Source organism: Brachycentrus maculatus, unplaced genomic scaffold (assembly GCF_059751285.1).
Source record: "Brachycentrus maculatus isolate JH-2025_06_01 unplaced genomic scaffold, ASM5975128v1 h1tg000792l, whole genome shotgun sequence".
NCBI lineage: Eukaryota > Metazoa > Arthropoda > Insecta > Trichoptera > Brachycentridae > Brachycentrus > Brachycentrus maculatus.
Window position 1 is genome coordinate 92,896 of NW_028281520.1, and position 16,731 is coordinate 109,626.

General features: G+C 33.4%; 1 protein-coding gene across 1 annotated transcript; it reads right to left on the bottom strand.

Moving 5' to 3' along the window:
• Positions 1 to 127: 127 nt before the first annotated feature.
• On the bottom strand, positions 128 to 15,327 carry LOC148300200 (ATP-binding cassette sub-family G member 5-like). The gene is made up of 13 exons (XM_088275114.1): positions 15,030 to 15,327; positions 12,042 to 12,159; positions 11,013 to 11,197; positions 9,860 to 9,922; positions 8,610 to 8,691; positions 8,380 to 8,511; positions 7,477 to 7,617; positions 7,186 to 7,393; positions 6,552 to 6,669; positions 5,436 to 5,529; positions 4,160 to 4,298; positions 3,881 to 4,066; positions 128 to 1,662 (listed from the first exon to the last, which is right to left on the bottom strand). The coding sequence occupies exons 1-13, from the start codon at positions 15,081 to 15,083 to the stop codon at positions 1,263 to 1,265; spliced, it is 1,920 nt and encodes a 639-aa protein (XP_088131240.1). The 5' UTR covers positions 15,084 to 15,327; the 3' UTR covers positions 128 to 1,262.
• Between the last annotated feature and the right edge of the window lie 1,404 nt (positions 15,328 to 16,731).

Below are 16,731 nucleotides of genomic sequence, written 5' to 3' on the forward strand. Positions count from 1 at the left end.
TATGTATAATTAAGCTTTCTAAAAATAAAACATGGATCATAAAGAAAAGAACACAAAGGACACAAAGAAGAAATCAAGAATCGATACAACTATCACTGCAATTGGAACCTATCGGAGAATCCACATAAATACGGAATTTACTGACGAACAAACAGAAACAGAAGAAGAAGAAACAAAGCCAACCCCAAGCGACAGAAAGTTAAAATTCAACTTTCATTAAAAAAGAAAATCAAGAACAATTCGCGACTCATGAATTAAAAACCAAGCTGCTCATACTTAAGGAGGAGGATATGTTGTGATTACGAAAGACAAAGAGCCTTCATACCAAACATTTCCTAAAAACTATGGAAATTACCTAACTATTGGAAAAGGTAAACAAGACCATTAACATTCCAATGCATACGCAATCAGAGGTCAGATAACATTTTGGGCAATATAAAAGGGAGATGACTCAAGTCATCAAGAGAACCAACAAGACCGTGTTCCACAGTTACGTCACCGGACCGTCATTCCGTGCAGTATAGTACAGCTAGTTTTCATACATAGTTTGGAAAGTTCTATTTTAATTGTAACGTTGTAAATAAAGTTATGTGTAATAAAAAAATACCTTTTTTAAAAAGCCAATTTAGTACGACGTCGCAACAATAAATATATATGATCTAATTTCGAAACATTGTGTTTGAATAACTAGAATTTCATAAATGCCCAGACTTCCATATTCTTCTTCATCTTTGATGTCAAAAAATTATATGAAAAGAACTCCTGTAATTGAAGATAATCCAAATTTTGTGAACAAGTATTTGGACACACTCAAAATGTAATAAATAAATTATCTGGTCAAATTATAAGCTTAAATAATAAAAATGAAAATGATATTTTCTGGCGTTTCTCATGTGTGTGATTATAATCCAGGATTCGGACCTCACATACTTATAAAAGAGTTTCTGCTCAATAAAAAGCTTCTTTTCATCTCACCAATAGATGTCTCTAGTGAAGTTCTAGTGATTCTTGTACAATGTTTCAAAATTGGTTCATATATATAGAACTTCCAAGAATTTGAGTAGTGTGTTTGTCAATAATGGGTAGAATTGGTGAATGTTACACGTGTGTAAATAAATTACTTAAACCAGCCTACGACGGTCGTCAGCCCTGTAAATGCCCAGACTTCCATATTGTTCTTCATCTTTGATGAGATGTCAAAAAATAACTAGAATTTCACTAGAGACATCTATTGGTGAGATGAAAAAAGCATAAAAATAATTTTACTCTCTGAATTTTCCTTTTATAAATGAGGGCAGAGGCATCAAGTAAAATAATTTGTTTATCACAATACTCCCGACGGCGAATGCAAACGCTATACCGAGATTAAATTCCAAATTGAACTCTCCCATGGAGTACAAGTCCACTGCGGAATACTGATAGCTAAATCGCTCCGATAAAAATGCCTTTCCCGTTCTGAATTGGCAGTTGAGGTTGTTGGAGTCGTAGAGCGAGGCTGAAGTTTGGATGAGGTTGATGTCGGAGCAGTTCTGCGTCTTGCTGTACGGCAGGCCATCGTACATGCTCTGGCTGAAAATCTTTCTGTAGAGGAAAGACGATGCGTATCTTGTCTGCGTTGCGTAGCTCAGATAATATAACCAGTCTTCCAACCCTCGATAAGACCTGTAATTGTAAACATTGTTAATATTACTTTTTGTGTCTTTAACTCTTAATGTACTAAACATATCGCTCACTCCTTTCAAGAAAGTCATAAATCAAAAAACATGATTTTTCAGGAGAACGTTTTTAAAGATTAAAAATATATTACAATGTATTTAAAATAAATATCAAGCTACATATTAAACTTTTTACTGTGTAACAGATCTTTTTTGGTAAAACCTGAAGGTTTTTTCTCCATTTGAAAAATATTTAGTTTATTTAAAAAAATAATTAAACAATACCTTTTCTTTAAAATGCAAAAAAAACACTTTCTGCCCTGTAGCGGGTAAATATTATGTTAAAAATATGCCTCTTTTGCTGGGATATAGTACATTTTCTGGGCATTCCGAAAATATGCACAACTGAAAACTGACAATTTTTGATTTATGACGTTCTTGAAAGGAGTGAGCGATATATGGTACAGACAAAAAAATAGGCCTTTACTGATTTGCGGCAGTAATGGATTATAAAAGAGTTATGGGCTAGAAATACTACAGGAAAAACCTTTGTGTATCTAAGATCAATTTTTAAAGTAGTTAAAAATCCTCTTTATTGTTCAATAAAAACTTTTTTATTTTATTTGTTTATTTATTTTTCAAAACATATTACATACATAAGTCATATATATAATATTCCCGATGAGTAATTTCTATTTTTCATTTTGCTTACTATATTTGCTGATTTCAATTTATCAGGAAAAACACCTTGAGACAATGACTGATTTATAAGAACCATGAGTTCATTTTTACCAAATTTGACCATCAGTGGCGTTACACCGTCTAAACCCGGAGCAGCAAGTTATATCTCGTATCACTTTATATCAGTGCCCTATGCACCCGATGGTGCATAGGGCACTGCATCATATAAACACAGTGTTATCTTGATTGTTAACACGTGAAGGAAAGGTGATCAGCCATCCGCTTCAGGTACCAACCGGTCCAGGGTAACATTGCATAAATATTAGATTGAAAAAATCACCTACATTTATTTTATCCCCCCCCCCTGGGAATCGAACCCGGGACCTCCACTACGGTAGCCGAGCGTGCTGACCATTTAACTACGGAGAAGTAAACTGGCTTCTTCTCCGTCTTATTCCTCATTACTGAGGGTTGTGACCCTTGTCGAAGCAATACCTCTTCTCCAGTTATCCCTTGAGTAGTGCTTAGTAACGGTAAATACAATTCGACGATGCAGTGCCCTATGCACCATCGGGTGCAGATAAGGGTTTGAAGAAGACAGATTACTCAGTGAGGGCACATTATTATAGTTGGTCATCATGTGTATGATGAAATACAAATGAATTATAATTAAAATGTAACTTTGTTTTAAAATCACTATAAATATTTTATTATAACTTAATTATAGTGTCTACCGGTTTTGAAGCTAACTGCTTCTTTATCAAGACTGATTAATACTAAAAGTAGATAGTGTTTTAGTATTAATTCATATTTGAAGCACTAATTTTACTATATAGTATTCATCAGTGTTGATAAAGAAGCGGTTAGCTTCGAAACTGGTAGACATTATAATAAAGTTATAATAAAATATTTATAGTGATTTTAAAACAAAGTTACATTTTAATTATAAAATGTAAAATCACAAAGCTAGTGCTTCAAATATAAATTAAATGTATTAATTTTAAATCAATCAATACAGTTGTTGGTAAAATTATTATTATTATTATTTTTTATTATTTTTTTATTTATTATTATTTTTTTTTTATAAAAAATCTTAAAAATAATATTACCAACAAGTGTATTAAGCTTTAAAATATTAATTCTCTAAAATATGGCCATGTCAATAAATTCTTCCTTTTCCAGAAAATAAATATAAGGGTACATACCTACATCCCCCATTAGCTACTGTTGTCTCCCATAAATTTTTGCTGCACGTGTTAAAACTGTCACTTAGAATTGTATAGCTACATAAGGACCGTAGTCCATTTGATCTTCACACTCGTTTGATAATGCCCTAAGAAGGCGAAACAATCGCCACAATATAATTTTTTATGTGTTTTTTGTTAATAAAATACAACTTAGTAGACTCAAAAAATCTGTGTTTGATTTAAAATTAATACATAAATTAAAATGGAGTTCTACAAATTAAACGCCAAATCAATAAATAAATTAAATGGATTGTTCAACAGGAGAATAATGTATGCAATATATTTGCAATTGATTACCTGAGGAATCCACTGCCCAGCATTATGTAGACGCATGAGATGTAAATGCTCATGGTGGCAGCGGTCAGGGGGCATTTTATCACCATGAGCACGGCCATTGTTTGCTGTTCGGCGAATATATAACAAGCCCACAGTCCCAATGCGACATATAGAAAATCCATCATCTGGGAAATTTCCCCCAGAATTCTATCAATAAAAATGAATGATACTATTAGAAATATGGGGAATAAAATACTTTTATAATTCATTCAACAATTGATTCTCTATCAATTTACTTACGGGTAGACAATTGCAGTTGCTGCGATGACAGATATGAAGGAAAAAGGAAGAGAAACAAGATTACAAGAGAGGAGTAAAGATGCTCCGCTGTAAACGCCTTCTTGAGCTTCCTGATAGTATCTTGTCCGATATGGAATATCTGAAATGAAGTTAAATTATCTATCAATTAAAAACCAAAAGCCGATTACTCAGTTTTTCTGCCCTACTTAATAAAAATTGTCTCAACTAAAATCGACTCTTGAATCAGAGTTTTTCGGTTCGAACCCACTCTACCACAATTTGTTACCTATTTCTAATAATGAGACGCTTAGGCTCTCAGAAATAGTATGAAAATGAAGTCATTTTGTAAATAATGAAAAACACAAACATTTCTTTTTTTTGTTAAAAAAATAAAACAAAATGTCCCAATTATAAGTCACCATATCAATTTAAAATTTGAACTGTTGATTTAAAAATTATATTAACCATGGACTAATTTTTTTGATGTAGTGGTTAGTGGTACTAAACATTTTTTCCCGCTAAATTACAAATGAAAATTGCCTAGACTAGTGTTACATATGAATATTTTTCAAATATGGTTTGCAATCCATGAAAGAATATGTAATTCCAAGGACTTGTCTTTATGTATATTGTTTACAAACATTAGTGTCTACATGTAAAATTTTTACAAATAGTGCATTTTTATATATTTTTAGTTCATTGTAAATCTTTTTATAGTAAGGATATATAATTATTATGTGATTGCGAGAATTATTTCCAATTCTTAGGGTAGAAAAACTGACTAAGCCGACTAACGATTGGTGCAAAAATTGCACCAATCGTTAGTGTGAATGTGCATTTTTTGCTATTCGTACAAATTTGCTTAATTTTTAACACCTCTTAAGACGGGTGTTTTTTACGCCTCAGACCACTGGCGACGGGATTTGATAATTATGTACATATAATTAAGACCTTAACAAAGAGATTGATACATAATATTAATTTAAAAACATTAAATATGTAATTTCTTCATTTCTGACTTTTTAAATGAGGCCGGTACAGAAGGTAAAAATACCCCTACGTCCTTAAGCTTCAATCGACCGAATGGTTAGAAATACCTTTCCCGTCCGTAGTGAGTTAAGGTAGATCTTCAAAAATAACTATATATATATATATATATATATATATATATATATATATATATATATATATATATATATATATAAATATATATTAACATATAGTTTTTTTTTAATTACATTTTGCGCTTGAAGAATTTATTTTACAATATACTTACAGGTTAACACAGTATTCACAATACTTATAAAGTATGTTCCAATGATACAGTTGAATAAAAGGCCACCCCTTGTAATAAATGTCCTTTGTAGATACTGAAATAACATTTCATTAAGATATATTAATTTACAGAATGCAATGAGATTTTTTAAAACGTAATAAATAATAATTTTCAATTACACAACTGTTTATAAACGTCGCAGAAGGTATATGTCGAAATACACCTTGTTTAATAGCATAACCCTTCAACTTATGCCCATTTTCATATGGTAAAATAAATTATATTGATGTCTAATATCTTATTCATTGTTTCGGCATTAACTTTGTGGTAAGACATGTTACAATGCTTAAAGAAAACAAATTTCCATTTTTCCTTTGTTTTCAAACTCCGTCCCTTGACTAACCCCTTCCCCTTACTTTCCCCTCTCCTTATTTATAGAACAATTTTATATTTTATATTTTAGTTATTATACAGACCTGAATGATGGAAGTTTAACTTCTGAAACATGTAGTCTATAATAAAACTCAAGTGGTAAAAAACAAGTGTTTTCTTTAATCATATCTAATATCGATAATAAAGATGAAGAAGAATATGGAAATCTGAGTATTTACAGGCCTTATAACCTATCACAGGCTGCTTTAAGCGATCACTTCATACACATTTACCATTCTATCAATGATTCGCAACCACACTAACCAAATTTTGGAATTTGTTTACATATATATCCTGTAATTGACAGCTTCTTTCAAATGCGAGTTCTCGACACCAAATATGATTGAGTTGAGTAAGTTTGTTTATTTTAGCAGAAAAGCTGGTTGGTAAAATAAAAGTGCAAAAAGCTATTTAGTTGATATTTTATTCTTGTATGAAATGTAATTCCACCAAGAAATGTCAGTAATTAAAAAAATATTAATTTTTGCCTGATGGTAGAATATTTTGATTTAGCTATAGGATATTGTATCCTATTCTTAGATCTGTGAATGCGGCAGAGGTTATGGAGTGTATATTCCCGACTATCACACTGATTCACGATGACCATGTTTTTGGTTTTTGTTGATATTTTCCATATTACTGCATATTTTTTTCCCACTAGAACAAAACTAAATATCTACTTACTTGTGAATCATTATAGAATATCCACAAAATGAAGAAATAAACTGGAAGTGCTATTAGCCTCAGTGCTATTTGTTTAATTCCCGACATTTTGAAGCAAAATATTGATGCGAGCATTCTCCTGCAAAAAAAAATTGATCACCTCAGATTTCACTGTCAAAAAATAGAGATAACAGTTATTACAGTTTAATCTACTCTCATTTTCCTACTTGTTTTCCAATGTATTTTTTTATTATTTATAACTGTTTTTATTTTAAATCTTTTACGATTATTATTATTTTGTTGTTTTTCTTATTATTCCACCCATTTTTCTGGTAAAAAGATCATTATAATTAGCTTTATACCGTATATTACATGTATTATATTGTATTGTCCACGTTCGTAGTGTAATGGTTAGCACGCTCGGCTACCGTACTGGAGTTCCCGGGTTCGATTCCCATGGGGGGGGTCAAATAAATATAAGTGATATTTTCACTCTAATATTTATTCAATATTACCCTGGACTGGTGGTACGTGAAGCGGAGGGCTAATCACCTTTCTTTTCGGTGTTAACGTCGAGATATCACTATGTTTATATGATGCAGTGCCCTATGCACCATCAGGTGCAGATAAGGGTTTGAAGAGAAGAATTACTTACACGTATAAGAGCCACACAACCTTCACTTCACTAGGTTTCCCATAAGCGAGTTGCATTTTGTTGGGATTGATAATTCGGTGTGGATCGTTTCCTCCGCTTTGCATTATAGCGTGACCTTCGATTTTGAATTTATCTACAAGAGCCGCTATTTGGTGGTTTGATTCAATGAACCGCTCGCGTGATCGACGATCCACAGTTGACAGACATACTGAAAATACACAACACTTTGGATATGTTGTACACTGTTTTTAAATACATAAAACATTCATGGAAAATAATTATAAAACTTACAATAATACATTAGTGGGTTTTCTAATTGGGGGCATGGAAAGCCAATACTTCCGAAATAATCCAATAGAGTCCTCGTTGGCCCCGCGTAAACCACATCTCCCAGACAAAGGTAAACTACTCTATCTAAGAATGGAAACACATCTGAAAACAAATCAAAGTACATACTCATTTGCGTGTGGGAAAAACTAAGGACATCTTTAATTATATGCTAAGCAAAAACTCAAATGAAGACTTTGGGATAAAAACCACACGTGTCACAAATCTTTTCTTTTTCTACAAAAGACAGAAACAACAAATATCTTTATTAGCACATCACACCTGATTCGAGGGACATTTAAAAAAAATTCTTCCTCTCTAATGGTGGGGACTGATGGAGCATTTTGTCGTAAGGTAACGTCGTAACATCGCTCGCGGCGAGCATCACCGAGCATGGATGGAGTGCTCGGCTCACTGTACTGACTATACGAATGCTCGCATCGTAACATGTTACGTTACAACGAAATGGCTCCAGTAAGTCCCTACCATAAATATGTGTGTAATCATAGACAAGAAATCTGAAAATGAAATTGAAAAATAAAGGAATTTTACTGATTTTGCCCCAAAGTCTTAAATTTTGAGAACCTAAACATTTGATGTAATAAAATGAAAAATAACCATTTTTCTTGTAGTCAGCAAGAAGCATGTTTTTTTCAATCACAATTTTAAACAAAATTTATAACAGCAGTCTAAAAACAATAATATGAATGTTTGCATAATTTTACATACACACATAGTATGTAAAACACATATCTCTTGAGTTTAATATGTGTATAATTTTATTTTTCTGATATTTCCTCTATCATTACAGGGCACTATTGTCAAAAATATTTCTGTCAATTTAAAAAAAAATGAACTTCTCTTTACCTGATCGAGGTTTTTCCATAGTAAGTATAATTGCCGCTCCATATTTCTTTGCTGCATTTGATAAAATTGATACAACTAAATATGTGTTCAACGGGTCCAAATCCCAAGTAGGTTCATCCAATAGCAGAATAACTAAAATAATAATTAATACCATCAAAATTAAAACACAATTCCTATTCAAATATTAAAAAATAAAAATACTGATATAAAAAATAAGTTAGTATATTTACCAGGATCTTTAACTAGCTGTACTCCGATCATAAGTCTTCGGTATTCACTTTTAGTCAAATTTTCGACACACTTGTGGGATACCTAGAAAATATACAACAAAATATATAATTATGATAACGATACCCATTCTAAACATTCATTTTAGGAATTAATATGTGAAAGAACGGATGGTCGAAACGTAGATAACTCACTTTAACAAAGTTAATTCATTGTATCATCCAGGAAAATTATCTTTCTGATCCAGGAGTTGAATCCCGGTCCTCTGATATCCCGGTCAGTTGCTTTTATCAACCAAGCTATGCTTGTCTACTCTAACTAACTAACTAACTAACCATCACGCCGCTTCCCCGCAGGGGTAGGCAGAGAGAATAGAGCGCCACACCACTCTGTCCTTGCAAACATTCTTCGCCTCTTCCACGTTCATGCATCTTTTCATACATACCCGCCGATTGTTACGACTCCTAACCTGACCACTTTCAAGTATTTGGCATACCTGATCGTGCCATGTTTTTCTCGGTCTTCCTCTGCTTCTTTTCCCACTAACATTCGCCTCATAAATTTGTTTTACCGTTCTTTCGTCACTCATTCGTTCCACATGTCCAAACCATCTCAACACACCTTTCTTAATTTTATCGATAATGCTTATCTCAGCTTTGCATTCCTTCCTTATTTCACTATTCGCACATCTATCATACATCGTTTTGTCACACATTCTTCTGAGAGATCGCATTTCGACTGCATTCAGTCTACTACTCTGATACGGCTATAATGTGTGCCAATATTAAAAAAAAAAAAAAACAATAACTTGAAATGTAAAAATTCGGCTTCCATATGCTTGTGTCCGTAAAACTCCAAAAAGGAGTCAATGGATTGACTTAAAATTTATACAAACGCGGCCTTGTGCTGCCACCAAGCTAAGCTTATCTACTCTGATACGGCTATAATGTGTGCCAATATTTAAAAAAAAAAACAATAACTTTATGTATAAAAATTCAGCTTATATAATGTCCGCAAATCTCGAAAAGTAGTCGATGGATTCACTTGAAATCTTTACAAATGCGGCCTTGTGTTGAATCAGCTACCCCTAACCTAAACCAATCATCTTTTGTACGTCCCAAAACCCAGAACGAGGTGAAAAAGCTTTCACAAATGGATTGTAGATGGTGTTACAAAACGTTCAGTATTTTGCATACAATTTTTTTTAAAAATGTTATTATATTTTGGTAAATCTGTGGACTATATAACTAACCTGAGAAAGTGCCAGATCTGCCATAACCTGTTTGACCTTCGATGACTTTAAATATCCACTTATCTGAAATATTAATGGAGAATTACTTAAAACTTAGTCATTATAAAATTACCATAAATCAACATATATATTTGGTATATTTCATATTTACTATTAGTACTATATTTCATTTCAAATATGTTTATGACTGAGTTTCAAATTTGTATCACAATATTTATTTTAATCCTTTTCTAATATAAGTTAACATAAATAATAAATAAATAAACTTTGTAAACACAGTTATGGTGTCGGGTTGTGGTCCCGTCGTTAGTGTCGCGGACTCTTAAGGCGGAGATTCTCAGTTTTGAACCCAATCTACCAAAATTTGATACCTATTTCTAATAATGAGCTGCTTAGGCTCACAGAAATAGTATGAAATTGAAATATTTGTGTAAATAATATAGACAAAAATATTTCTCTTTTTCTAAAAAAAAGCCGTTTTTTGTCCGCCTCCGTAGTGTAATGGTCAGCACGCTCGGCTACCGTTCTGGAGGTCCCGGGTTCGATTCCCAAGGGGGGTAAAATAAATATAAGTGATTTTATCACTGTAATATTTATTCAATATCACCCTGGACTGGTACCTGAAGCGGAGGGCTGATCACCTTCCTTCATGTGTAAACGATCAAGATAACACTGCGTTAATATGACACAGTGCCCTATGCACCATTGGGGTGCGGATAAGGGTTTTATTATTATTATTATTCTAAAAAAACAAATATTCTACTATATTTATAAGTAAATGTGTTTTCTGTATCAAGTTGTGACAACCCTGACATTTTGTGAATATTAAAACCGTGTTTTTTTTTTTAGTAAACAGCTGCTCTAACGCCACACGGTACATATATTGGTAATTTTTCATAATATCCTTTCTATCTGTTTACAAAAAATATACTTTTTTTTGTTTTTTGTTGTTGAAAAACTCACGGCCTACTGGGTACGGTCATATAAAGGTACTATACAATGATATATTCCAGCATTGAAAGGGTTAAATAAGATATTTTTTTGGTATTTTTCAAAAACTAAACCGAGTGTACTATGTAGCTCTTTAAACAACTTATTTTTTCACAGCATAAAAGAGTGGATATTTTATCTAAATATTAAGGGTTATACTCACATTGACTACGGTGTAGTTGAGAGTCTGTTGGACGGTGAGGCCCGGAATGAAGTCGCAAGTGTGCTGGACGTATCCGCAAGAAGTGCGGAACTGGGACAGGCTCAGAGGGGACCCGTTCAACAGCACCTGGCCTCGGGCCGACACGCGCCGAGATATTACATCCAGAAGGGCTCTTTTACCGCTCCCTAATATCATTGAAAATGTAAGAAAAAAAAACCTACTTCGTTACTGAAATTTTTTGGCGGAACTTTACAATTCTTAAATATATTTACAACATTTTGAGTGAATCCAAATATTTGTTAACAAAGCTCCTTCATTTATACGGCTGTCCAAATTTAAAACACAGTAGGGGACATTTTTTTTGTAGTAGGTTTTTTTTTGCATTTTTGGACTAAGTAGAGTCCATAAATGCAAAAACAACCTACTACAAAAAAAATGTCCCTTACTGTGTTTTAAATTTGGACAGCCGTATATCATCTGTATACTATGAAATGTTCCACTCCTTTACATTTTGGCTTCATCTGAAGAACTATAGCGTAGGGTAAATCAGGTTAAGTGGAGTCTTATTTATATTATTTTTTGACATCTTAACAAAGATGAAGAAGAATATGAATAAGTCTGAGCATTTACAGGGCTTACGACCGTTAAAGGCTGTAACATTCACAATTCTACCCATGATTGACAACCACACTACTGAAATTCTAGAAACCTCTAGATATATTGATCAAACTCGTAACACAGTATGCGCGAGTTCACTGTAGCCATATATGGTGGGATGAGGAAAGCTTTTAGTAAGCAGAGACTCTATCATTTGTATGTGAGGTCCGAATCCTGGATTATATTCACATACTTGAGAAACGTTTGCAAACATAATTTTCAATTTTATTTAAGCTTATAATTTCACCCGTTAATTTTTTTACATAATATTTTGACATTTTATTTTATATTAACATTAACATTTTGAGTATGTCCAAAAACTAGTTCACAAATGAAAAGGTATATTAAAAGTTATTGCAGCTTAATAAAGACCTTTGGAACCCAGGATAGCGACCACCTCTCCACTGTGGACGGTGAGAGATACATCCTTCAGGATAACTCCTGTCTTGATGTTTCCTGTCAGGCGCTGTGTGCAGCTCCCGGGCTCCACCTGTGCAATTGCATTATTAATTAACAGGAAGAGATCACAGGACCGTTGCGGGAGCTCTAAAGGCTGCACAATGCAGGGACCAATGGCGGAGTGTTCAGCAGGGGGTCACGATCCTCAGCAATGAGGGGAATGACCAGAGAAGAATTAAATCTTCTTACAGGCAATTTGTGGACTTTTTATGCTCCACATAGGGAGCAGATATGATTAAGAAGAAGATGATGTTTTTTGAGTCATTTTCGTTTATTTTCTTCTTCTGGCCCTTATCCGCATACATGTGGTGCATAGGACAATGCATCGGGTTGACACAGTTATTGAAAGGTAAGGAGTTGAAAAAAATCATAAACATATTTTTTCAGTGTACATTCTAAAAAAAAAGTCAAATCCCAATAAAATAAAAATTATCGCGCGCGGAAATACGACTGACCTCTAGTGCGGTCGTTCGCGTTCTGAATTTGAAGTCTGTGACCTCCCCCTTAAACATTTAACGTAACTGATTTTTTTGCATTGAAAAAATAAGTTTATCTTTGAAATAAATAAATACATCCGTTTTGAAAAGAAAAGAGTTATAGAAAGGTTGATAACATTAAATAAATAGGTAAATATGTACATGGTTTTTTTTAAACAAAAAAGGTCCCGGAACTCACTGCGTTTGAATCTTTTTACTTAAAAAATATATATATTAAAATGTCATTAAAATATTCATTACAATACCATATTTTATAATTTTTGATGAATTAAATAAATATAGATTGTCTAATTGATTTTGAAAATTAAAATTATAAACAGGGTGTCCCATAATCTGACGTATTCCTTTTAAGGGGTGTTAGGCCGGCTTATGACTCACCAAAAAATTAAAATATGACCTCAGTAAAAGTGCCTTAGTTTTCCAGATATTTACACTTTTATGAATTTTCCGAACATCTACGCCTTAGATAAGTTTTTTGAGTGCCACTTTTTCAATTTTTCACATTTTAGGATTCTAATTTTTGTTTCATAATACTGAATAAGTATTCTATTGTCACAGTCCAAAATATTACCAATACTTGCTTGCCTTGGCGGAAAAAATATTGATGCCCGGTCAATGATTTTAAAATAAATTTTTAGGTGACTTTGACTCGTCACCCTGAAAAAAATATATGACGCCAACCTGGCAAATTATTTTAAAAGTTTGCTCAATTTATGTCATATTTAAAAACAGTCTAACATTTGCGATATTTTACTTTGGAAAAAAAGATATTGCTTTTATAATGCAAAATGAGCTGATTTTATAAGTATTTCGTTTATTAGGAATTACGAAATGATTATAAAATCAGCTCATTTTTCATTAAAAAAGCAGTATATTTTTTTCTAAAGTAAATGTTATGTTGTTTTTAAAATGATATAAATTGAACAAACTTTTAAAATAACTTGCCAGGTAAGCGTCACATATTTTTTTTCAGGGTCACCTAAAAAATTATTTTAAAATCATTGACCGGGCATTAATATTTTTTTTCCGCCAAGGCAAGCCAGTATTGGTAATATTTTGGACTGCGATGAATAGAATACTTATTCAGTGTTATGAAACAAAAATTAGAATCCTAAAATATGAAAAATTGAAAAAGTGGCACTCAAAAAACTGATCTAAGGCGTAGATGTTCGTAAAATTCATAAAAGTGGAAATATCTGGAAAACTAAGGCACTTTTACTGATGTCATATTTTAATTTTTTGGTGAGTCATAAGCTGGCCTAACATCCCTTGAAAGGAATACGTCGGATTATAGGACATCCTGTATATTATCCATTCCACCGCGTTACATGTAACAAAAGCCCTATGTAAATATAATAACAAAAGCGCGAGTACTTGAATTTCAGGTTTGCCAAAAATATCACGCAAACAAAAATACTCAACGCGCGGTCAACTGAAAATGAAAACCTTTCAATAACCCATAACATAATAAATGTCAACAAACTTACTAAAATAATTATTGTTCCGACTTTTGTACGCATCAATATGGCATAGGGTGCTACATCATATCGATGCAATGTTATCTTGATCGTTAATTATATGGGGTATGAGGTATCCCTTGTAATTTTTTCAACCAAAAATATAAACATTATAAAGGTCTAGATACACATGCCCATTATTAGCAGAAAATAATGCTATTATTGAGTAATGCTACTTAAGGTGGAGACTGACCGAATCATTTCGTCGTAACGTAACACGTTACGATGCGAGCATTCAGGCAGTCAGTACAGCGAGCCGAGCGCTCCATCCATAGTTTCGAATGCTCGCTGATGCTCGCTGCGAGCGATGTTACGACGTTATGTTAGGACGAAATGCTCCGGTCAGTCTCCACCTTTAGTAGTAGTACTTGCCTTCATGTAAACAACGATCAAGGTAACACTACGCCGGTATGATGCAGTGCCCTATGCATCATTTATTAAGGATTACCATTACAAGAAGATAAATAGTCCCAATGCACTGTTGGGTGTGGATAAGGGTTAAAAAAAGAACAGGAAGAATATTGACCCTAGATTACGGGACATTCGTAAAATTTACGACGAACATCCAGTCTTTGAGGAGCACCGAGGAAACACATGAAAATAATGTAGTGACAACTTGTTTTTTTGCCGATATTTCATGTTCGTATTTTATTATGTAAAGTTCTCAAAAACCACGTTGCACAGTCCCGTGGTCTATTTAAGATTAAAAAATTACGTAGTTTAAAACATTAGTTCGAAAATGCTATAGCAAAGCGAAAAAATTGTCACATACTTTACATTTATGTGTTTTTTAACAAAAGAAAACAATTTAGTAGACTCTAAAAATCAGCGTTTGACAATGACATTTAATATGTAAATTAAGAAATAAAATATGGAGTGTCTCTTACCTGGCCAGAGTGGAAAATATTGCATAGTTCTAAAGTATAGTCGCTTCCGATCATGTTTTAGTATCAAACTCAATATTCCTATTCAATTTCCTCTGTGTTTTATTTTTATTTAGCGCGAGTAGACTCCGCCCTGTGGTATCAACAGCACAGGAGTTTCGAGGACGCTGTGAATGTGACGAAGACGCAACTGTCAGATAGGTGTATGTATCTGGTATATTTAGGTTCAAGTATGTAGTTCTACGCCGAGTTCGCGACCACCTCGCGACTCACGGAGAGAATAAACAATGGCTGGGAACGCCGCCACCTCCACCGCTCGAACTGTAAATTGCCGTAACGCGGCTCTAGCCGCGCGAACAACGAACCGACGTACGTCCCGAACCTCATTATTTCCAAGAAAAATGCCCGTCGAACCAGGATAAGCAGTCTGTTTTCATTTTCCGACGATTTCAATGGATCTTTGTCAGACGGGAGGAATATCTAATTTAACATACTCAACCTATAAGGTTGTATTAGACTCGTTTTGTGTTTATAACAGCCGATACAATCAATATTTTCATTCATCATTTACTTTTGGAAAATTCGTCTTTGTAAATACGTTGTTTTCGTAAGTTGGTAATGAATGACGTCACAGAAACGATGAAACTTATTTAAATATTAATAGTTGTTAAAAGGCCTACTACAAATTATTTTTTTTTAAACCCAGGGAACATTTGAAGTAATTGATTGTTTGATTAGATCTTTTTTGGTTAGATGAAGGAGAATATAAAAGTCTGGACTAATGACCTGTCATAGGCTGGTTAAGGCCTGGTATTCGATAAATCGCAACTTAGTTTTTATAACACCCAAGTAAAATTTGAAGAAATTGTTTTTTTCTTCTTAAAGTACCGTTTTTGTATTGAAAAAATAAGTTTTTCTTCGAAATAAATATATAGTTTTGAAAAGAAAAGAGTTATCGAGAGATAAAGAGTTTAATTTATTTTTTTTAAATCAGTGTATTATACGTTCAAAAAAATATACTAAAAAAATTGGCCGTGAACTGACGTCTAGCTTTGAGCGTAGCCAGACGCTCAACGAATTCTATTATTGCGAGCAAGGCATGAAGTGATCTCTTTACACATGATTTTAAGTCCATATTGGTGCACAAGGATTTGGACACACCAAAAAATAATCGATATTATTTTGACTAGGCAATTTTTTTCTTCAGATGTTAGTGTTGATGTTACTATACTTAGGAGTAATATACCCCAATATTTCAATTGATATGTCAACAAGAATACGTTTTTATTAACTAACTATCGCGCCGCTTCGCAAGAAATTTTATATCCAGGAGGCATGTTCTCAAGGGATGGAAAGGTGGATAAAGATACTGAGAGAATGGTGAATGCTAAAAAACTAACTAACTAACCATCACGCCGCTTCCCCGCTGGGGTAGGCAGAGAGAATAGAGCGCCACACCACTCTGTCCTTGCAAACATTCTTCACCTCTTCCACGTTCATGCATCTCCTCATACATACCCACCGATTGTTACGACTCCTAACCTGACCACTTTCAAGTATTTGGCATACCTGATCGTGCCATGGTTGTTTCGGTCTTCCTCTGCTTCTTTTCCCACTAACATTCGCCTCATAAATTTGTTTTACCGTTCTTTCCTCACTCATTTGTTCTACATGTCCAAACCATCTCAACACACCTTTCTTAATT